Raw genomic sequence first — 23356 nt, 5'->3', positions numbered from 1 at the left:
GGCATTGAAAATCTTTTATAATATGGTACCAGTTGACCTTTCCAAACTTAATTTCTTTTCTTGAAGCAGCATACTTTCTAGCCAGGTTGGCCTACTTAGGATCACAGAATTAGAGATAACAGGGACCTAATTTTACAGGTAAGAAAAATGAGGCCCTGAAAGGTTATGGGACCCATCTGAGGTTATATAAGCAGTTAAGGGCAATGCTAGGATTTAAACCTAAGTCTTCTGTCTCCAAATTGACTACCCTTACCTTTGTGCTAAGACAGGCTGTTCCCTAGATCAACATTCCATCCCCCCATTCTCCTGCCTTTGCACAGACTGTCCCCAATGCCTGGAATGCACTCCCTCCTTACTATACCTCCTTCATTTCTAAACTCATATGTCACCTCCCATATAAAGCTTCCTGATTGTCACCTACCCCTAGCTTTTAGTGTTCCATTCTTCCTCAAATTATCTAGCATCTACTTTTGTATTCACATGTTGTATGACTCTGCAGAAGGTGAATTCTGTGAGGATATTGTCTCTTCTTTCATCAGGTCCTTATATTTCCTGACCCTACACCAAATCTTTACTTGTGATAGATACTTAACAAATGTTGGCTGAATTATATTAAAAGGATGGGAAATTAGAGAGAACATGAGCATTCAACTACTCAAGATTTTAGCAATTTATTCATCTTGCACTGTTTACTCATTTTATTTTTGTGAAGGATTTTGGTGTGTCCCTTTCCAATCTTTCATCCTTAGCCAAAAAAGGGTCAGAATGAGGAAGTGAGAAAGGAAGGTTGGTACAATAGAAAGAATGTGTGTGTGTGTGTGTGTGTGTGTGTGTGTGTGTGTGTGTGTGTACTCCAGGAGATTTTTATTTTTAAAAATGTAAGAATTATAAATATTTATAAAGCACCTACTGTGTGGTGCCAGGCACTGTGCTAAGTGATTTATAAATATTATCTCATTTGATCCTCACAACACCCCTGCCAGGCAGTTGCTATTATTATAACTATTTTACAGATGAAGAAATATACAGACAGAAGACAGAGTACCCAGGGGTCACACAGCTAGTAAGTATCTGAGGTCAGGTTTGAACTCAGGTCTTCCTGACTCCAGGTCAAGCAAAGAATGCTAGATTTAGGTTGCTGTTGTTCAGTTGTTTCTGACTCTTCCAGACCCCATTTGCCATTTCCTTTTCTAGCTCATTTTACAATTAAGGAAATTGAGGCAAACAGGTTTAAGTGACTTGCCCAGGATGACTCAAATAGTATGTGAGACCAGATTTGAACTCAGCTCTTGCTGACTCCAGGCTCAGTGCTCTATCCACCGTGTCACTTAGTTATCCCAGAGTCACAGCACCCAAGTTAAAATTCTCTCTAGTGCTTACTACCAATGCGATCTTGGGCAAGTCAGGTAATCTCCCATTTATAAAATGAATGGTTTAGACTAAATAGCTCCTGAGATGTCCATTGAAATCTCTGTTCCTCCTTCTTGGCCTTCAACATTTTGTATATTTTCACAGGAGAAATGTTGAAACACAGTTTGACATCCCAGGCCTGATATCTCTTATATCAGAACCACCACTAACAATTTATATCCCTGGGGCAACATGAACCACATAGGGCAACCAACTTGCAATGCCCTCTCAAATTAACTTTTAAAGTCTAATAATACACGTGAAGATGCTAGAGCATCACCAGGTCTCTACGGGGAGGGCTGGCGCAAGGAAATAGAAAGACTCACAGGAATAGGAAAGGGGGTGATAGTTTAACAAATTCTTTATAATTTCTCCACTCTATTGTTTCTACAATGCTAAAGGACTTCATGTATTTTGAGAATCATGGAGCAAAATTTAGGTTGTCATCATGCAGGTAGGGATGTAAGATAGAACAAGAATTAGAAGAGATCTCAGAGGCCTACTGATGCAACCTCCCTCATTTAACAGATGAGGAACCTGACAACCAACGTGGTGAAGTGGCTTATCCGAGGGTGTACTGATGATGGAGGTGGGTTAACTGAGTTGTGTGCCTTGTGTGTGTATATGCATATGTATATGTGTGTGTGTGTGTGTGTGTGTGTGTGTGTGTGTGTGTATATATTTATTTATATCTATAGGAGAGAGAGAGAGAGAGAGAGAGAGAGAGAGAGAGAGAGAGAGAGAGAGAGAGCGAGAGAGAGAGAGAGAGAGAGCGAGAGAGAGAGAGAGAGAGAGAGAGAGAGAGAGAGAGAGAGAGAGAGAGAGAGAGAGAGAGACAGACAGACAGACAGACAGACAGACAGACAGACAGAGACAGAGAGATGAGGTCTAGTCAAAACAGGATTAAACCACACTGGATATAGTTTTTTTGCTATATTCCCTCAAAGCTATTTCTCTAAGCTTAAGATATATCATAACTTTCTGTCACTCAGAATAAAGAGTCACTAAGAAGACCCTGTTACTCAGAGTATACTATAATTTGAATCTGGAAAACTGTTTTATTCCAAAACAGAGAATGCAAGTGATACAAGTTGAAGTAGAACAAAGCAGAAAAAGGAGCCAAGCTTCACTGTCACATTAGGTGATGAAAACTACAAAAAGCATCAACATTGTGCATGGAGAAAAACCATAAAATCAGCATTTATTTCTCAAAGAATAAAGCTGTAAATAAAATGTGAGAATGTGCGCTTTACTTAAAATGAAAAAAATGCAAAAAAGGTCAATAATGACTTCCTACTCTGTTAATTTTATATATGCAGGCCTTAATCTAGATAAGATATTATATCTGAATGTGTATAATGGGTATGTGTGTGTTTCTGTGGGTAGTTGCTGTTAGCAGTTTTGTGGAGGGTTTTCATGGACATAGTTGAACAATACTTAAAAATGTCTTGCTAGCCGACATGAAAAGAAAGACATAGTTTCATGTCCCTAGTTTTTCAACTAAAACTCCATACAAATTAATGGAAGGCAGGAAGAGAAATCAGATTATAGATTAGGTTAATGAATAAAGTTCCTGAAGACATTTTTTTTCCTGGAAATCATTAAAACAAGAAAAGATTAAGTATTTACATAGTTTTAGGATCATGCTTGTTCAATTGGTTAGAACATTATGAAAATGAGAACATAATTACTCCTTATATGGGCAAAGTAAATGGAAAAGACATGGCACATGACCAACTTCTCTGGGTCAGTCTTCTCATCTATAAAATGAGGGGATTGGACTAGATGATCTTTGACATCTGTTCCAGGTTCAGATCTGTAATCTTACGATCTCCATTTCCATATATGTTTATAGTCATGGCCTGGACAGAACATATTAGTTTATAGACCTAATGATCAGTACACATATACTGAGAGAATAAGAAAGAGAAAGTAATAGAGACAGTGACAGGAGAAATCCTCACTCAAGAGAGTTATAGATAGAAAACAAGAAAAACTGAAAAAGAGAGCTGGGAAACAAAACAAGAATGTTTCATCTTTGCCTTTTAGAATATTTATCTTGTTGTACATTATATTTTCTATTCAGTTCCCTTCCAAATAAATCAAATATGTTTAATTTTAAAATAAAATGTTACATATTTTAAAATTTAAAAATAAATAATTTGAAAATAATGAAAATATTTCAAAATAATGTGGAAAATGCTAAAGGAATCAAAATAAAAACAAAGAAATATGTTTTAAAGGATTCTTACAGTTCTACTAATTTATTTTTAATCCTAATCATATTGAAAATTCTACAAAATTAGAAAGTTTTCTTTCCTTCTTCTTCCATCTTTTATTCCTTATTTACTTTTTTTGTTTTGAGATTAGATCTCCCTATTTTGCCCATGCTGGAAGTTCAGTAGCTATTCATGGTCTAATGACTGTCACAGAATCTTTATCCTACTCCATTTTTCCCACCTGGACCAGTTGGCTTCTCCTCACCCTTTACTTCCCCTCTTAAGCATCCTGGTGGTCTTTACCTCCTGGGGGTTCATCCTATTAGTGCTGGATTTAGATGGACTTTAGAACAACCATAGCTCAGTGCTCCTGACTTTAATCAATCCACCAGCCTCAGCCTTCCTCAATAGCATTTGATATCATGTCCAGACATTTTTTAGAGCATTCTAAATAACAGACAAGTAGGTAATTTAAGCTCATTGCATGAAAAGACCCCTAAAATCAATAGGATGATCAGTGCAAACCAGGCTTTATGTCTCAGACTCAAGAAAACAAATTGTTATTTAATCATTTCAGTCATGTCCAATTCTTCATGGCCCTATCTGGGGTATTCTTGGCAAAGATACTAGAATAGTTTACCATTTCTCTCTCCAGTTCATTTTACAGATGAAGAAACTGAGGCAAACAGGGGTAAGTGACTTGCCTAGTGCCACACAGCTAAGTGTCTGAGGCCACATTTGAACTCAGGAAGTGGACTCTTCCTATTCCAGGCCTGACACTCTATCCACTGCGCAATTGAGCTGCCCCAAAGAAAATTAATACAAATAGGTAATCAAGACACTTTCTTTTGCATTTGTTTTCCAACTTCTATCTCATTAACAATCAGAGATATTATTTATTGCATTTCCTTGGTCTCTTATAGACAGATACACCTGGGAAATGCTAAAATATTTCTCTGATTTTACCTTATATATGTTTTTGTGAATTTAACTTTTCAGAATTACCCAAAGGAAACATATTCAAATTATACTTGATACTTTGATGGGATCTGTAATTTTATATGTGTATGTACTCCTTCTGCTGAGGCAGTGAATGACAGTCTGTATATACCTCCTCCCCCTCTATCATTATTATCAAAGTTCTTTCATAATCCTATTCAGAGAACCTTCTCTATTATTTGGTAATATCCCTCCAGTTCTGGTAGTACAGAGGTGATGGTGCCAGGACTTTATGCTATGTCTTAATATCATTACAAAACCAGCCCCTGCCTTTTCCAGTTATGTTTTCTGCTGAGTTTATTTCATGAAACATCTGCTATAGCATACTTGCACTTAACATTTGTCTCTCCATTATCCCTTGGATTATTTCTAAATTTACAATTATTTTATTAAATTTTATTAATTATTATTATTATTATTATTATTATTATTATTATTATTATTATTTATTTTGCTTTATGGTGAGTCAATTGGGGTTAAGTGACTTGCCCAGGGTCACACAGCTAGTAAGTGTCAAGTATCTGAGGCTGGATTTGAACTCAGGTCCTCCTGACTCTCCAAGGCCAGAGCTCTATCCACTGCATCACCTAGCTGCCCTTCAAAATTTTCTAAGATCTTATTTTAAATACAAAAGGTGGTAAGAACCTACTTGGAGAAGACATTAATAAACATAAACACTACTCATCTTGGAGTAAGCTATGGAATACAGAGAAAAGAGAACTAGATTAGTAATTAGGAAGGCCTGGGCTCAAATTCCACCTCTGGCAATATTGGCTGTGTGACCCTAAGTAAGTCATTTAGTTTCTTAGTGTTCTAGGTAACTCTCTGAAACTATACGTTTCACAAGATGGCAGCCTGAATCAGGAGAAGAATTTTCCTCAGCTGGGAGTTCATTAAACAAAGTAAATCATACAACCAGTTTTCATTCAGTCACTTTCAGTTGTGTCTGACATTTTGCGACCCATTTTGGAGCTTTCTTGGCAAAGATACTGCAATAGTTTGGCATTTCCTTCTCCAGCTCATTTTATAGACGAGGAAACTAAGGCAAACAGGAGTCGCATGACTAATAAGTGTCTGAGGCCAGATTTGAACTCAGGAAGATGAACAGACTCCAGGCCCAGCTTTCTATCCACTACACCACCTAGCTACCCCACAGAACCAGTCCTCACTGCTAATCTTATATACGAATAACTGAGGAGGAAGAAAACACCGGTACCAAAGAGGAACAAGAAAGACTTCCCATTGAAGGTGGCACATCGAAAGCAGTCAGGGATTCTCAGAGAAAAAGGTGAGACAAAACATTCTTAGTCATGGAGACATCCACATAAAGGAGGAGAAATGAAATACTCGATTATTTCTCTCTCATGACTTAGATGCAACAGGATATGATCCAAAACTTTCCAATGATGTAGAAAAATTGTATTTTGAAGCTACCAGGGCTACCTTTGTTGAATATTCAGCAGAGAACCAAAGGACCCTGAAACACTGTTGGATGAATTTAGGCATACTGCTATAAGCTCTGCTTGCTAATGTCTAGCCATTACTGGGAGCAACAAATTAATAACCTATTTAAAAAGCAATTAGACCTATGGACTTCCACATAAACTACTGAGGTTTCCTTCCAAGCATGGTCAATCAGTTCTTGAGGTCTACAAAGTTAGGGAGATGGAACAGAATGTTGACTACCTCAGGCTACTTGGTCTTTTTTTTTAACTTTTTAATATATGGAATAAAATAAGCATTTCCATAACATAGAATTAAAAAAGATGACTACAAAAGAAACTGTAAATCTATTATGTACAGCTTGAAATTCCTTTCAGATATATAATAAAGTTATGTAATTTCTTTTTTTTCCTTTTTTTTCTTCTCTTCCCTCTCCCCTCCCCTAGAGATGGCTATCATTATTAAAGGAATCTGATGGCCCTTAGTAGGAGAATAATGTCTTGCAATGAGTCCTTCCTGGAAAAAATATTATGGAAAAAAAGAAAAATAGAAATGAAAAAGTACAGTAGAAAAATGGTGCAGAATTATTATGCCTGTTTCATTTTTGTTTGTTTGGGTTTTTGTGTGTGTGTTTTTTTTTATTTGTGTGTTTTTTTTTTTTTGCGAGGCTATCAGAGGTTATGTGTGACTTGCCCAGGATCACACAGGTACTAAGCATCAAGTGTCTAGAACTACATTTGAAATCGGGTCCTTTTGACTCCAGGGCCAGTGCTCTATCCACTGTGCAACTTAATCAATTAACCAAAAAGCGTGTTTTCAAGTATAAGGTACTCCAGATACAAAGAGAAAAATTAAAAACAAAAACAAAAACAGTTCCTGCCTCAAAGAGCTTACTTTCTACCAAGAGCGCTGCACTTGCACAAACACACATAAACTTATTTTCTATTCCCAGAAAAGATAGCATGGTATGGGTGATCTAGAGCCTGCCTTGGAGTCAAGGAAGGCCCAGATTCTGGTCCTACTTCTAATAGTAAAGGTTGTGTGATCATGGCAAATCTTCTCCCTCCACTACCAGAACAGACAAAAACCTCTGACTTGTGTGTTTCAATGTCTGTCCTTATCAGCTAACTTTACCTCCAGTGACACTGGCTTCCTTGCTATTGCTTGAACAAACATCCCATCTCCGGAGCACATGGCTGTCCCCCATGAATGGAATGCTCTTCCTCATTTCCTGGGCTTCCTTAAAGTCCCACCTTAGAGCCCACCTTCTGCAGGAAGCCTTTCCCGCTGCCCTTAATCCTCATGCTTTCTCTCTTTTGGTTATTTCCAATTTTCTTATATGTTGTTTCTTTGTAAATAATTGTTTTCACATTATCCTATTAGTCTGTGAGCTCCTTGAAGGCTGAGCACAATGCCTACCCAATATATTGTGGGCACTTAATAACTGTTTATTGACTGATACATGTGTATATAAATATATATGTATAACATATGTTATATACATATATGAAAAAAACCTTTAAAATCAATAAGAATTAAAAATTTCCCAAAGAAATAGGCTACCACTACATTGGCAACCTAAAGTTAAAATTTCTGATTCACATTCATTCAAGAAACAATTAAATAACATTTATCTGCCAAAGGCTAAAACATAAGCACAGAAGTGGTTAACAAGAATCTTTACCAATTATTTTGACCAACCTGAATTCTAAAGAAAATTTAATCTCTTTATTTTTATATGCTATTTTTATTATTATTTTTCATTCCCATGTCAACTTCCTGCTCATTTCAATGGCATAAAAAGAGCTTTAGGAAATCTTATTACTAGCAGTGTTGAGTTTTACATTGTAACTTGGAACAGGAAAACATAAAAGAGGAAAGAGAGGTGAATGACTCTTTTTGTCAGGCAAGAGGCTTTCCTTCTATTCTTTAGAAAGTCCAAGGCACTCACAGAGCAGAAAGTTTTATTATCACCAATTTGATGAGCATAATTCTTGCTTGATGCTGCAATAATCTCAGACTGGTTTTTAATCACCCCCATCCACACACACATGTAGTTACATGTAGAGGGGATGAAGAATATTATTCAACATGTCACTTGTGATATTTTAGCAGGATACCCTTAATATTTCCACAGCTAACAATAATGAAGGGGAGGGGAATATCTAAATAAGGAAGATCTTCAACACAATTCCACTGATGAGAAGGACTATTTTTTTATACTTAGTAGATAAACAGCTACATAGAGCCTTTGAATTAGATGAGATTTGAAGCAACATTTTTGCTAATACTAACAGGTTAATTATTAAATAATAATAATCAAATAGAAAGTTATTTTTAAAAATGTCCAAAGCAAAATGAAACTTTTCAAGTTGCCTTTAAGATTACTGTGTGTGTGTGTGTGTGTGTGTGTTTGTATTGTTAGTGGTGATTTTCTTCAATAAAGGCATGTCAGGAAAGACAGAGTTAACTATCTGTGAAGTAAGTTATAGGCAGCTTCTAGGAAGGAAGCTTCATAATTACAGTCTGTTTTCAATAGGGGAAAAGCCATATTGGGAGGAAGAAGGAAGAATTAAGTGTCTGAAAGCATCTTAGCCTCTGTCTACATGCAAAAAGCAATTTAAAAGCCAGACAACACTTACATGGCAGGAATTACACACACACACACACACACACACACACACACACACACACACACACAGAGCAGCCAATTATTTGTTTTGCTGACTAAATTTTTAATCACGTCAGCATTTCATCAACTAAAACAGTCTAACAAGATTAAGTACATAATGAAGGAAAATGTGACAGTTAAAACTCGTCAATATAGTTCAAGAATGAGAAGAGTATCTAAAAGTCTATTTCTGTCATGTCTCTTGCAGTAAATACATTTAACACACATTATTTTAGGGAGAGAGGGGGAGACATCACAGAAAGGAAGAGGTACACCACATGTCCAAAATGGTTTCACCTCTAACCATGGAGCAATTAAACAAGGTACAAAAACACAAGATTACAAACCAGCAGCCACACATCAAACAAATCAAGCTTAGCTCTTTAAAGTTCATCCTATTGGCCTGTTAAAAACACACATTTCTTCTTGTTTTGTTTTTGTTTTTTGTTTTTTTTTTTCCTGACCAAAGTCATCTAGAGATTCCCCCAAGCATCCAACTTACCTGGACTGCATATCTTGTTGAGTTTTAGACTGGCTAACTTCAGCTGGTGGTGAAGGATGAGTGCCGTGTTGCTGGAGTTCTACAAGAGACTGGTAGTACTGTTGTTGATGGTGTTGCTGTTGTTTATACCGAGATAAACTAAAAAACAACCCTAAAATGGCTTTCAAATTTCCATTTCTTATTTCTGGTAAAAAAAAAATGAAGGAAAAAATATAAATACCATAGCCTAAATTTAATGTTACTATTGCTACTATTGTTGTTATTATTGTTATTATTACACATGCATAGAAAATACTTACCCACTAATTAAATTTTGGGTACAACAGTCTTGTTCACTAATAAACAAGAAAATCAACCCTGGAATCTTTATACTTCTTTTACATGCAGCCAAAGCAAAACTGGATCTCTAACCTAACCTGACCTTTCCTGATAGGGGTAGGGATGGGAGAATAAAGTGAAAAACTATTCAAAAGAGACTTGTCTTTACCAACTCTGAGACTCTCCCTTCTTCATGAGCAAATTAAAAGATCAGTAGCTTCTCATTCAAGTATCTGTTCCAATATATTGCTTCAATCACATTTCTACAGTTGGGGATGTGGTTCATACCATGAAGTAAGGAAAGAAAGCTACCAGTGTCCCTTTATTTTATAGTTGCTGATAATGGGCCTAAAGCATATCTTTAAAATTTATTTTACTTTTAATCTCTGGAATAAAACAAGAATTTCCATAACATAGTAGAATAAAAATATGATTTGCACATGAAACTGCAAATCTTCATGTGCTTGCTATTCCTTTTAAATTTATAATAAGGTTATCATGTAAATTTCTTTTTTTCTCTCCCCCCCCCTCGAGATGTCTATTGTAAGAAATGTGTTTGTATATATACACATACGTATGTAAAATTATTCTATACACAATTCTAGTTATAAGTTCTTTCTCTGGACTTCATAACCAACAGAATTTCTAATGTGAAAAGTTCCTTCTCTATCAATTTTTTTTTTGCGTAAATTAAGCACAAGTTAATAAGATTTTTCTAAATATAAGAGCACAACATCCAGGAAACTGAGATTTTAATTGAGTTTTTCTAATGAAAGCTATAGGTCAATTTCCATTTTAATCACTCCGTTTGGGGGTAGTGATTGTTTCTTTCCTTTCCTTTTCTTTTTTGTCTTCTTCTAAGCCCTTACCACAGTATTTGGCACATAGCAGGAGCTTAAACAAATACTTGCTTGTTCATCCATTGCACCCCAAAAATTTCCTCCTGCATAAGACTTCCAAAGTCTAAGATTTCATAGTTGTGGGTACCTGCCTCACTGTCAAAGACCACAGTGCCTCTATTCCTTGATGGACTGTCTTGGAGAGTTTCTTTGGCCCAAAGATTTGTTACCCTGAGGCAGTTTTCTTTTGAAGGCACATGCTTTGTCTTTCAAGTGAATATAAACTACATTAAGAGAGCAGATTATTTCACTTTTTCTTTGTGTGTTGTTGTTGTTAAGTCATTTTCAGTTATGTCCAACTTTTTGTGACCCCATTTAGGGTTTTCTTGGCGATGATACTAAAGTAGTTTGCCATTTCCTTCTCCAGATGATTTTACACGTGAGCAAACTGAGGCAACCAAAGTGACTTGCCCAGAATCAAACAGCTATTAAGTGTCTAAGGCAGGATTTGAACTCAGGAAGAGAAGTCTTCTTGACTTCAGGCGTGGTACTTTATCCACTTGGTCAACTAGCTGCCCTCTGTCTTTGTATCCCCAGCATCTATCACAGTGCCTTGATTATGTTCATTAACTGTTTGACTGAGTAGTTGATATACAGCTTGGTAATACTTGGTAGAACTCGAGGTCACCACCATTACATGATGAGACATCAGAGGACAGTTATTATTGTTCATTCCTTTAGATATATGATTAAACATTTTTGTATTTTTTTTATTAAACATTTTTAAATGGAACAGCTTCTGTCAGTATTTGAAAGTTCCATTTAAGTTTTATTCATTTATTTCTTTATAATAATGAGGATATGCATAAGTTCCAACCTGCAGCTGACCTTTATTACAGTAGCTATATTTTAAATTGATCAGAGAAGAAGAAATAAACAGAAGAGGGCAAAAAAAATTGAGGAAGACTGGTAAAAATATTTTTAATATGGCTTAGAAGAGGCAATAAGATAGATCACACTGTGACTTTCAGGTGCTCTGCCTTTCGATTCTGGTGGCATTAACAAAGCACTTGGTCTGCTCTCTTTTGGCTTATGATATTAACCTTCCTTCTCAGTGGAATTGCTGCCATCACATGAACTTCCAAAAGGCTATTTTTCTTCCAACCTCTCCCCAGTGTAAAAGAAAGCACAAGTCACACTGTTATGCTGAGTTTAGACTTTGACAAATTTTGATGAACACTTAAAATACTGTAAGTTCTTGTTTGAAAACGTGATTTATTCATTCCATATATATTTATTATATATCTGCTACATTCAAGGCCTTATGCTAGGTGATGGGGATGAAAGAGATATAATCCCTGCCCTCATGAAGGTTACACTCTAAAGGAAAGAGGCAATATGGTCCTAGACAAGTAAAATATGTAGTAGAATGTTATAGGAAAGAAGGAAACAAACAGGTATTAAGTACATGTGTCAAGGACTGTGCTGAGCATTTTCAGATATCATCTCACTAAAACCCTGACAAATACTCCCCTTCCCTGGACTCTCTTCTTCTGAAAACAGAGTCCTCTCTATTTGACCAAGCAGCTGCTTGATAGCTAGCACAGCCAATAGACATCTGGATGTGGATTCAGTAAGCTCTCAGTTCAAATCCAGTCCTACACAATAGCTGTATGAACTTGGTTATGTCACTTAATCTCTGCTTCAGTTTCCTAATCTGCAAAATGTGGATATTATTAGTACGTACCTTCCAGGGTTGTTGTGAGGAGAAAATGAGATAATATTTGTAAAGTGATTAGCATGGTATCTGGTACATAGTAAGCACTTAGTAAATGCTAGGCATTAGTATTCAAGCAATGAATAAGCAAATTTCTATCTCTGCCCAGATTTTCTTGTGTCTGGCATATGCTAGTCTTATTGCATAGAGGACTTAGGAGAATGACATATTGTAGGTACTGCACACCATGAATAAGGAGTAGAAAGAAAGCCAGTTTGCCCACTGTGCACTGCCCATTCTTTCTGATCACTATGCCTTTGTTCAAATCTTTCTTACTTTGTCTAGAATGCCCTTCCTCCATCATCTTCTTACCAGCTAAATTCCAATAGATTCTCTAAATTCAAATGAAAATTAAACCTTCTCCATGAAGCCTTCCCTGATCCTCTCATCAGGATGAGCTTCCCTCTTAGATTCCCTCCCCCCCCACCACCAAAATGGTACTTTGTACCATTCTAATGAACTTATAACAGAATGATGAGAAACTCAATGGTCTATCATTACAGCTTATCCCCCTAAGAGTTTTAGGGAGTCCCCCAGGGCAGAAATGGTAATAGACAAGTCCAATCTTACAGCTGTTATCATTGTTCATATTGTAATGGTGCATGCCATTATATATGATGGCTCTATATACGTGCTGTAGAAAGCATAAGCTATCAACCTCTTTCATATCATTAGCAATCTGGTGCAGCCAATGGACTCCTTCTCAGAAAATATGTTTCTGAGTGGATAAATTAAGATTCATAGAATTACAAAGTAAAGCAATTATAATGAAACTTATTTACCAAAATATTCATTTAAAAAAAAAAAAGGCAGGCATGTAGAGGAAGGCAGATCAAAGACCCCAGGTTAAAAATGCTTGGTATACAAGAAAGCACTTGCTGCCAGGAAAAAAGCCCAGCCTGACCATGTCACTCCCCTACTCAGAACAAGCTGTGGCTCCTATCACCTGCAGGGATGAAATACAAACTCTTCTGTTAGCATTTAAAGTCCCTCATCTGACTACAAACTACTTCCCCAGGCCAGTTATCCATTACTTCCCTTTAGGTGCTCTACATTTCAGTGAAACTAACCTCCTCACTTTCCCTCACACATAAGATTCTAACTCCTTTCAAAGGAGTCTCCCATGCCTGAAATACACTCTCTTCTCACTTCCATTTCTTAGAGTTCTTCCTTCAAAGCTCAGCCCAAACACTGTCTCCTAAGAAGACCTTTCCTGACTTTGCCCAGGTCCCCTTTGTATAAGGTATCCCAAAAGAAGCTAGTAAAGTTTAAAATTGAACTAAGACTTTTGGGACATGTCATATTTATTGCATATTTATTCTGAAATTTGTATTGTGTATTTTACTTTGTATTTATGTTTTAAATGTTTACAGGTATGCATGTTGTGTCTGCAAAGAGAGTATAAGTTCTTTGAAGACAAAGATTGTTTCATTGTATCCCCAGAACTGATCACAATTGCTGGCATGCAGTCATAACTGATGGGTAGATGGGTGAATGGGTGAATGGGTGGGTATGTGGGTAGATGGATGGATGAGCAGAAGCAAGGGCCCTCACTCTCTGTGTTGATCCATTCTCACCGTTTGCTTTCATGTCACGTAAGCCTTCCAATCTCCACACTCACCTGTTCTCATTCTCTGCTCTAAATTAAAAATATACAACCCAAAATGCACATTTAATGTCTTCCCTTCCCTACTCCCACATTTAGAGAACTTAGGCTAGCTACCATTTAATATTGCACCAATGTTGTCACTGCTACATACTAAGTGTTTAATAAATGCTTGTTGTCAGTATTAAATATGCCAACCTTTTATCTACTTCCTTTATTGCAGTTTTGCCATCCAATCATGTCTGACTTTTCATGACTCCAAGGACTATTGCATTCCAGGCCCTTCTACCCTCCACTATCTCCCAAAGTCTGTTCAAGCTCATGTTTGTTGCTTTCCTGACACTATCTATCCATCTCAATCTCTGCCATCCTCTCCTCTTTTTGTCTTCAATATTTCACAAAATCAGGGCCTTTTCCAATTAATTTTATCCCCTCATGTGACCAACCTCTGTGATCCTATTATTATTATGCTATTTGTACTATAAAATTTAAGAAATTTTTATTTTCCTATATAAAATATGTTATTTATAACTAAAATTTCAAAATTTCTATTTACGTGTTTTATACTTTCCAAATACTATCAAGAAGTTGAAAGGTACAAAAATCAGCTCATTTAGAATTTTACAGGTTGCTCAATAGCCTTTTACTCATGAAACTATTGAAAGACAAAAATAATCTTCCCCAAATCATTCTCCCATTGCCTATGACAGTAAGCTTTCTTACCTTCAGCAGATAGACCTTGCACATTTACTCCTCTGGCTGCTAGAAAGCTAAGGCAGACATCAACATTTTCAATCTGCAACATACAAAGAAATGACAAGCAATTGAGAGACTTTTCACCCCACAATAAGTAAGAAGGAGATTGGGAGGAACAAAATGGGGAAGAAAGGGGATGAATACTTTGCATTCATTACATAGTACAGCTCCTTACCAGATTTTAACAAGAATTATTATGGTTAATTAGGCAGTTGCTATAAAGCTTCCATTGTCCAGCTTGGCACTTATAAACAATTCATAAAGCCTTGTAACAGAATGGCATTCTGGTAGATCAGCAACCCACCTACTTAACATACAACCAGATTTTGTGCTTTACAAATAAATCTCAATGAAAGCATCCATAGAAGATGTAACACTATGTGTGTGTTCAGGAGGAGGTCATGGCATAAGTGAAAGTTAGCAAGCAACATTTGATGAATCAGCCAAAGGAGAGAAGTCAACTTTTCCCCCTTTTAATAATAAAAGTGAAAAATGTGACATTAATTTATTAATTTAGTTTGTTTCTTGACAATGTAGAGTTAAACAGAAATGCTTCAGGGAAATGACGGATATGTTCAAGAAAAGGATGCCGCTGGAAATTAACCAACTTAAGACAATAACCAACATAAGAAAATAAATGAAATGAATGATCTAAACTGTAATTAATCTGATAGTGAAATATGGAGGGAAGAGATTACAAAACATATTAGGATAAGTGGTTTTTAAAACTGGTTTGAAAAACTATAAAGTGACAGTTTTCTATGAGTCATCTTCATTATTACATATGTGTATGTTTTAATATTTCTTAATACACTTAAGTATCTAGTTAATTCATACAAATTTCCTAATCTGTAAGATGAAGGGGTTGGACTTCACAACTTTTCCAGCTCTAAATTTATTATCACATATAACAGCAGTCACATATATGAAAATATTATACATAAAATCTTATCTATCTATAACATAACATATAAGTTATATAACATACAATGCACTATAATAATACTATATATTCATATACATGTAAAATATTGTATAGAACATTTTATATATTTGTGCAGGAGTGAGTGGAGGGGGAAGGGAGAGAGAGGAGAGAGTCAGAGGGGAGAAAGACAAAGGAGAGGGGATAGAAAAGAGGGCAGAGGTCGGGCGGTGGCAGGACACAGACACGTGCAGAGATAGGAAACAAGTGGTTACTAATTTGGGGAATTATTTCTAGATCAGCTTCCTTCATATTTTAGACCAGTAGTTCTTAAAATTATGATCTCTTTATATTCAAACATTTTTATGATATCCCAAAGGACTTCTTTTTATGTGGGTGATAAACATCTTGTATTATTTTGAAAAAAGCCTTGACTTCACAGATCTGTTGAAAGTGTGTTGGAATGCACAGACTAAAAAGCCCATAATTAGAAGGATCAAAGTAAAAGAAGTAGCATAGGATGCTGCCGTCTTAGGGATGGAGGAGGTAAGGGAGGGAGAAAATTTGGAACTCAAAAATTTAAAAAAGATGACTATTTAAAATCATCTTTACATGTAAGTGGGAAATTAAAATATGATTTTTTTAAAAAGAGTTTCAACCTAAATTCTTTAAACAAGCAACATATATAAATTAGTAGTATAAAAGAAATGATCTAAACAGATTTTTCATTCTACTATAAATTCCTACTCCAATGCCTTGCTTTGGTGTGAAGGTGATTATTGGTCCCTAAAGAAACTGCCAAGAAAACATGCGTTCTGATAAATAATAACAAAGTTTGGAATGTGGACGTGGCTAAATACTATATCTGGTTTTTTAAGGATCAGCTTAGCAAACAACAAAACAGCTCACTGCCAGCAGGCTGGCCACTAGGTAATAAATTCTTTGAGTTTGACAAACCATGAAACAGACTTTTTTTTTCTAAAATGGTCCTTAATCCTGAGCAGCTAGCTCGCTTGAGTTTTTTTCAGTGACAGAGGCAGAGTGATGGAAAGGGGAACAGAAAGTTCTAGTGCTGTTTTTAAATCATCTATAAATGTTAATGTCTTCTAAGCATCTCTTAGACCAATGCAAACTCCTATAAGCACTGTGGCATAGTAGATAAAAAGTACTTGACTTGGAATTTAGACAACATGGGTTCAAAAACCATGTTTCTAAATGTGTGATGTTCAGTAAGTCATTTAATATCTCTGTGCTTCTATGTCCTCACTTGTAAAATTCAGGGAGGGTGGAATAAACTATCTTTTAAGCATTCTCCAGTTTTAAATCTATGATCTTATGTTATTAATATGTACATTAGTACTAGCTCTCTTTGTGGTGGCAAAGAAGTGGAAATTGAGGGGATGCCCATCAATTGGGAAATGGTTGAACAGGTTGTGGTATATGATTGTGATGGAATAATACTGTGCTATGAGAAATGATGAGTTCGATGATCTTAGAAAAACATGTAAAGACTTGCATAAAATAATGAAGAGCAAAATGAGCAGAACCAAGAGAATCTACAGTATACAGAGAGAGCATACAGTAACAAGAATACTGTTTTAAGAATGACTTTGAGTGAATAAGTTATTTTATCTATTATAAATACCCAAATTAACTGCAAAGGAGATAATGGAGGAAGATGTTATCTGCATCTAGAAAAAAGAATTCATAAATATAAGGATACATATTTGTGTCCAGTAGTAGGCATCTCTAGGGCTGGGGGGGGGGAGAAAAAAATTAAAACATTAAAATTAAATCAGAATATGCACATATGCATATGTGTGTGTCTATGTGACATATATACATATGTATACATGTGTATACATACATAGATACACACATACATATACGCACCTAAGTGGAAAGATGTTGATAGGAAGAAACAAAAAAAAATTATCAGAGTTAATTTTATCATTTGTCCAGAGAAAATATTAAATATTATTTCATGAGACCACCGGTCACTTCCTGTTAAAGTGTTTCCATGCATAGAAGCAAAACAATAAGAAGAGGAAAATAACTGTAGCCAATAGACCAGCAGAAGATGAGAAGTAAATAATACTGTGAAGAATGTTATAGTCACTGAATTGAATCAATACATACCTTAATATTCAATAACAAATGCAATGATAGGAATAGAGAAAAGTAACCAAAATAAAAGAGGATTAGGACACTGAAGAGATCAAATGATATAATTATAATGGTGTTAACATAATTATTCAAATTAATTATACTTTTCACACATATCATGAATATTTCTTTCAAAAAGAGAAACAGAAGGTATTATATATAATACACACTTGGCAACATCACAAAAAAGATTATATTTTAACTTAGTGAATATAATACATTACTGAGGTGAAAGCCATTGCCAGATTAACTCTCTTTGAGCAATGTAGCATTGAGTTTTAGAGCAAAATCCAAAGCCGATGTAAAGTTAGGAGAAAGAATAAGATGATAAGATGAATACAATTCTGTGAGAGGCGCCATATGACATATTCAAATACTTAATTGATACTGAAACATGGGGACAACACTGTAAATTAACGTTTATATAAAATAATATTTATGTGAGGTTTTATAATTTGCAAAGTACTTTCCATTATTTTTTATTGTTTCTATTTGGTTGTTTTTAGTTCTGTCTGATACTTTGTGACTCCATTAAGGGTTTTCTTGGCCAAAATACTTTAATGGTTTGCCATTTCCTTCTCCAGCCCATTTTACAGATGAGGAAACTGAGGCAAACAGGGTTAAGTGATTTGCCCAGGGTCACATAGCTTGTACATGTTTGAAGCCAGATTTTAACTCAGGAAACTGAGTCTTCCTGACTCCAGGATAGGCATCATATCTATGGTGCCACCTAGTTGCCTTACGTTATCTAGCGGCAACAAGGTGACACAGTGGATAGATAGATTACTGGGCCTGGAGTCAGGAAGACACAATTTCCTGAGTTAAAATCTGGCCTCTGACATTTACTAGCTACATGACCCCAGGCAAGTCACTTAATTTCTGTATGTCTAGTTTCCTTATCTGTAAAATGTGGTGGTAATAGCACCTACATCACAAAGGAATCATGATCAAAGGAGATATTTGCCAAGAGCGTAGGATAATGCGAGACATATAGTGGGCCCTTAAATGTCTTTTTTTCCCACCCTTCCTTCATTTAAGTCTTACAACAAATCTTTAAGTTATTATTCCTGACTTTCTATTTTCCTTAAGTTTTATTGATTTTAACATAATCTTCACTTCCAAATATATCCCTCCCTAATCCATCCTTATAAAAAGGAAAAAAAAAAAAGAAAGGACCAAAAAGACAGCTCAACAAAGCTAAGGAACCCATCAAAAGCATATACAGTGTTTCATAGCCATGGTCTGCCATGTTTGTAAAGGAGGGAGGAAAGTGGATTTTCCCATCTTTTCTTCTAAATTTGATCATTGCATGGAATTTAGATTCAGAATTTTTGTAATTCTTTCTGGTGATATTTGTGAAGTCATTCTATGTGTCATTTTCCTGGTTCTACTTTCTTCACTTTACATGATCTATACAAGTCATCACATACACACCTAGATTCTCTGTATTCATCTTTTTTAATGGTGGTATAAATAATATTCCATTATATCCATCTATTAAAATTAATTTTAAAAGATATTCTTTTGCCTTGCTAAATTTCCATTTAAAAATGATGAGACCCACAATCCTTTTAATATGTTCTAAAGATCAATTTGTCTTTTTAAGTTAAAAGGCGGTAGGGGGTGAAATCATAATAAATATAAATTATTTAAATTAATGTTATTTTGGATAGAAATAATATAAAATTGAGTGATATGTCTAGTGAGAATGAACCCTCCATGATTCACTTCATAAGTAGGAACTTGATCATTTTTCCTGCATGAATATATGGAAACTTGGGACTCTGAATCATAAAATGATTAAGCTGTTTATTTCTTTTTGTTGTTGTTGTCGTTGTTGTTGTTGTTTTCCAAGATAGCAATAACAAGGCATGTATGGATTAGTGCCCTTAAAAGAAAGTCTTTGAAAAATAAAAAATAAATTGCTCTCGTTACACAACAGTTTTCCCTCTGAGAAAGTAATTCATATTCCTCACCTTTCTTGGCATTAATTATTAGGAAGACAAAGAAATCAGAAAAGATGTTTATGTAAAATAAAAGAAGGGGGAGGAGGAGGAGGAGAAGGAGGACAATAAGGAGAATGGTGTATATATTATGCTTATATGAAGAAAAATAAGATTGGACAAAAAATTCTGGTAGAGATTTCGTAGGAGTGAATAAAGTAATGTTTCAGTGTTTGTTATGTTGACATTAAATTAAAGTAGACAGCAAGCAAGATGAGTCGTTTAGATTTATGTTCCATACAAAATTTTGAGCATTTTAAAAATAGAAACTAATGAGTAATATTTGATAGAAGACAGCTGAATTGTCCTCCTGTTTTCATTAACTGTACCTTGAAGAATATTTTCCAAATCTTCAGATGGGCTCTGAACAGAGGGGCCATTCTTATTTTTAACCTAGGATGATTTTGCCAGAATTCTATATGTCTTCTATTCATGGAAAATAAATTACTAAGTTAATGCAGCAGAAAATAAACATATAAAACATCAGTTCCTCATAAAAAGATCAAACAGTTTTATAGGGCCTATTATTCACTAAAGGGAATGATGAATAATTTGGCATTTAAACATACTTTAAAAAATAAATGATTCTTTAAGGGCCACTCTACTGTGCTTAGCAGGTTCTTGTGCATATAGGTTGTCTTTGATGATGTTTGTGTTCAAATAAACATGGATTGTCTGTCAGTTTAAACAGTACTGACTACACTTGGGGTTTACTTTGGATCTCTTCTCAATGCCTAAAGCAAGATACACTGGGTTTAACAGTCTTTGGGGATTTGCATTCATTACCCTAATTCCCTTTGCAATTAACTAGCAAATCCTATATCCTCTGGGATTCCCTGGGAAGTACAAACTGTACCAAAGAACAGCAAAAAAACTAAAGTAGGGCTTAAGGAAGAAGAAGCACCACAATGTCTTCTAACTTTTTTTTTGTTTCAGTTAAAATCATGTTAAGGAAAAACATTTAAAGAGAAAATCTTGGGGAGTCACAGTGGGTAAAGGAGACAGAGAAAGACAGAAACACAGAGAAGAGATAGAGAGAGAGAGAGAGAGAGAGAGAGAGAGAGAGAGAGAGAGAGAGAGAGAGAGAGAGAGAGAGAGAGAGAGAGAGAATGATAGAAAAACAGATCCAGAAACAAAGATGGGGAAAGAAACTGAGACCAAACAGAGACAGAAACAGACACAGCCAGGAAAAGCTGGGTTGAACATTTGGAAATCTCTGTCCTTCACTAAAATTAAATTATGGTTCCTTGAGATTACTGCTGTTCCTAAGGCATTTTTTCACAGCAAGTGTGTGCCTTTTATAAAAGTGAGTCAGAAGACTGTTGCCATAAACATCTGATGTAATTTATTATAGGGCATTAACAGCCTCTGTCACCTTTTTTTTTAAGATTATTTTTGTGAGAGTCCCAAAGAAGGTTATTAGACAGTGTTACATGAAGTTGCTAGAATTAACTCCTTCCAGATCATAGGACTATCACTGTTAATGTGCAGTGAACAGAACAACTTGAAATCACATCACTATCTAGTTTTCATTTGTGGCACTAGTTCTAAGGGAGAAAAGGAAAGGGAAGTAACTGGGGAAAGAAATAAAAAGAAACAACTACAAAAGAACTTTTTCTTCACATCCATATCTCAGGAATGATTTCCCTTATTGAAGATACAAATGAAACAATCCCATCCATAATTTGTTAAATGGCCCCTCTTGCCTCAAAAAATTAATGTACCTCCCTGTTATTCAGCTTTACTAGTAGGTATATACAAAAAGAATCATTAACATCAAATTGTTCATTTGTTAATTTGCAGAGGCAGGGTATATAGAACACTCAACTTAGGGAGATATCTGGGCTTGAATCCAGACTCTGGCCCCTAGGAGGTATGTGACTATAGACAAGTCCCTTAATCTTTCTAAGTCTCAATTTTCCCATCTGTAACATAGGAATATCATCTGTTGTACTTAACTCTCAGGGTTGCTATAACAAATAAACAAAATAATATTTTTAAAATTACTTGCAAACCTTAAATAACACATAGATGTCAGTTGTTGTTATCATGTTATTCCAACATCCGATCAAAGGAAATTTTCCAAAACTTATTTGGTACTCTGAACAATATTCAAAGGGACATTGTTGAAAAAGGATGTTGCATAAATATATAAATTTCCCTTTAATAGTTGGCTTGGTACTATAACCATATTTACTGTACTATAGAAGAATTGCAAGAAATTCATACTGAACAAATATTTCTTAAGCATCTATTAATGAATAGAGAGCATTGTGTTACAAATTTAGGGTTAGGGGAGAGTACAGACTGGACAAAAAACCCACATGATTCCTATAATCACAGACCTTTCAGGAAGGTAAGAAATATGTAATTGTAATATGAAACACAATGGAGCCAAATTTTACAAGAGATGCCATGATGGGAGGTCTTAGGTTAAAGTGAAAATTCCCTACCATAAAAAATTACCTTCTTTATTAAATTCGTCTATAAAGTACAAGAGTCCAAAGTAGGCAGAGCCAGACTCTGAGACTATTGAAAGAGGAACTTCATTATTTGCCCTTTGCTTGTCATTGCTCCATTTGTTAACATCACTGCTCCTTCTCTCCACCCCATCCTCCTTTCCTTGTTTGCTCCCATCTTGGAAGTAGGGCTGACAGCCTAAGATCAGGACTCTGGACAGAGCTAGGTCCTTTCCCAGGGTGATGGTAGGTTACAAGAAATTGGGCAAAAGGAAGACTCACTGTCTGGTGGTACCACTCAATGATTTTTTTTTCATGTGCTTTTCAACTTTTTTCCGACCTTCTATAGTTGAATTCATCTAAAGTAAATGCATATATGATGCAACTTGGCTCTAACATGTGATAAGTGCATTATGGATATGCAAAGCCAAGTGCTATATGAGGTATGAGAAAAAAAAATCAATGACAGAGAAGGAACCTCAAAGGAAGGTTTAAGCAAGTCATTGGCATCTGAGTTGAGCTTTAAAAAGTTGGAAGAATTCACAGGTAATGAAGAAAAAGGAAGGCATTCCAATAGTTCAGGTAAAAGGAACAGCTTATGCAAAGACTCATAAGCAAAAAACCTCTGGGGATGTTTATGGTACCAGAAAATTCTAATTTAGTTGAATCACAGAGTAAATTAAAGGCAGGAGTATAACTAAAGACTAGACATGTAAAGGGGAACTACTTTGTAGAAACACTTAAAAGTCAAACAAAGGAGTAGGAACTTAACATGGTAGGTGATAGGGAGCCTCTGAGGATTTCCAGGCAGTCTTCTCTATTTTCTGGTGTACATTGCCATCTCTTGGTTCTCTATCTACATGTATGGCTCCTTCTTCTCATCTCCTTTGCTATATTACAACCCCTTAACTCTAAGTGCACCCTAAGAACCTGTCCTAGGCCTTTCACTTCTCTACCAACACCCTCTGTCTTTGTAATCTCATCCATCCCCATGAGTTCAGTTGTCACCTGCATGCAGGTCACTCCAAGATCCACACATTTAGCCTGTGTCCCTTCAACTTAGATCCAGCTCCAATCACTAACTTCCTATTGGACATTTAGCACTGGACAGGGAACTTATAAGAAATCATTTTCTTTCCTTTCAAATGCACTTCTCTTCCAAACTTCCTTATTTTTGTCAAAAGTGCAACTATCCAGTCACCCAGGTTTGCAAGTTTAGTCACCATTGACCCTTCTCTGTCCTTCACTCTCCATATCTAATAAATG

At 35.6% G+C, this 23356-nt stretch overlaps 1 protein-coding gene across 1 annotated transcript in view; it reads right to left on the bottom strand.

Moving 5' to 3' along the window:
• LOC110213178 (neuron navigator 3) overlaps positions 1-23356 on the bottom strand; it is a 449693-nt gene that overhangs the window by 284994 nt on the left and 141343 nt on the right. Inside the window, 2 exon segments of the mRNA XM_020993448.2 lie at positions 9245-9428; positions 14508-14580. Of these exon segments, the coding sequence (XP_020849107.1) occupies positions 9245-9428; positions 14508-14580 (257 nt within the window).

This window comes from Phascolarctos cinereus, unplaced genomic scaffold (genome assembly GCF_003287225.1).
Source record: "Phascolarctos cinereus isolate Bilbo 61053 unplaced genomic scaffold, phaCin_HiC Scaffold_1;HRSCAF=81, whole genome shotgun sequence".
NCBI classification, from domain to species: Eukaryota; Metazoa; Chordata; class Mammalia; order Diprotodontia; family Phascolarctidae; genus Phascolarctos; species Phascolarctos cinereus.
This window is presented reverse-complemented; position numbering and strand designations above follow the sequence as displayed.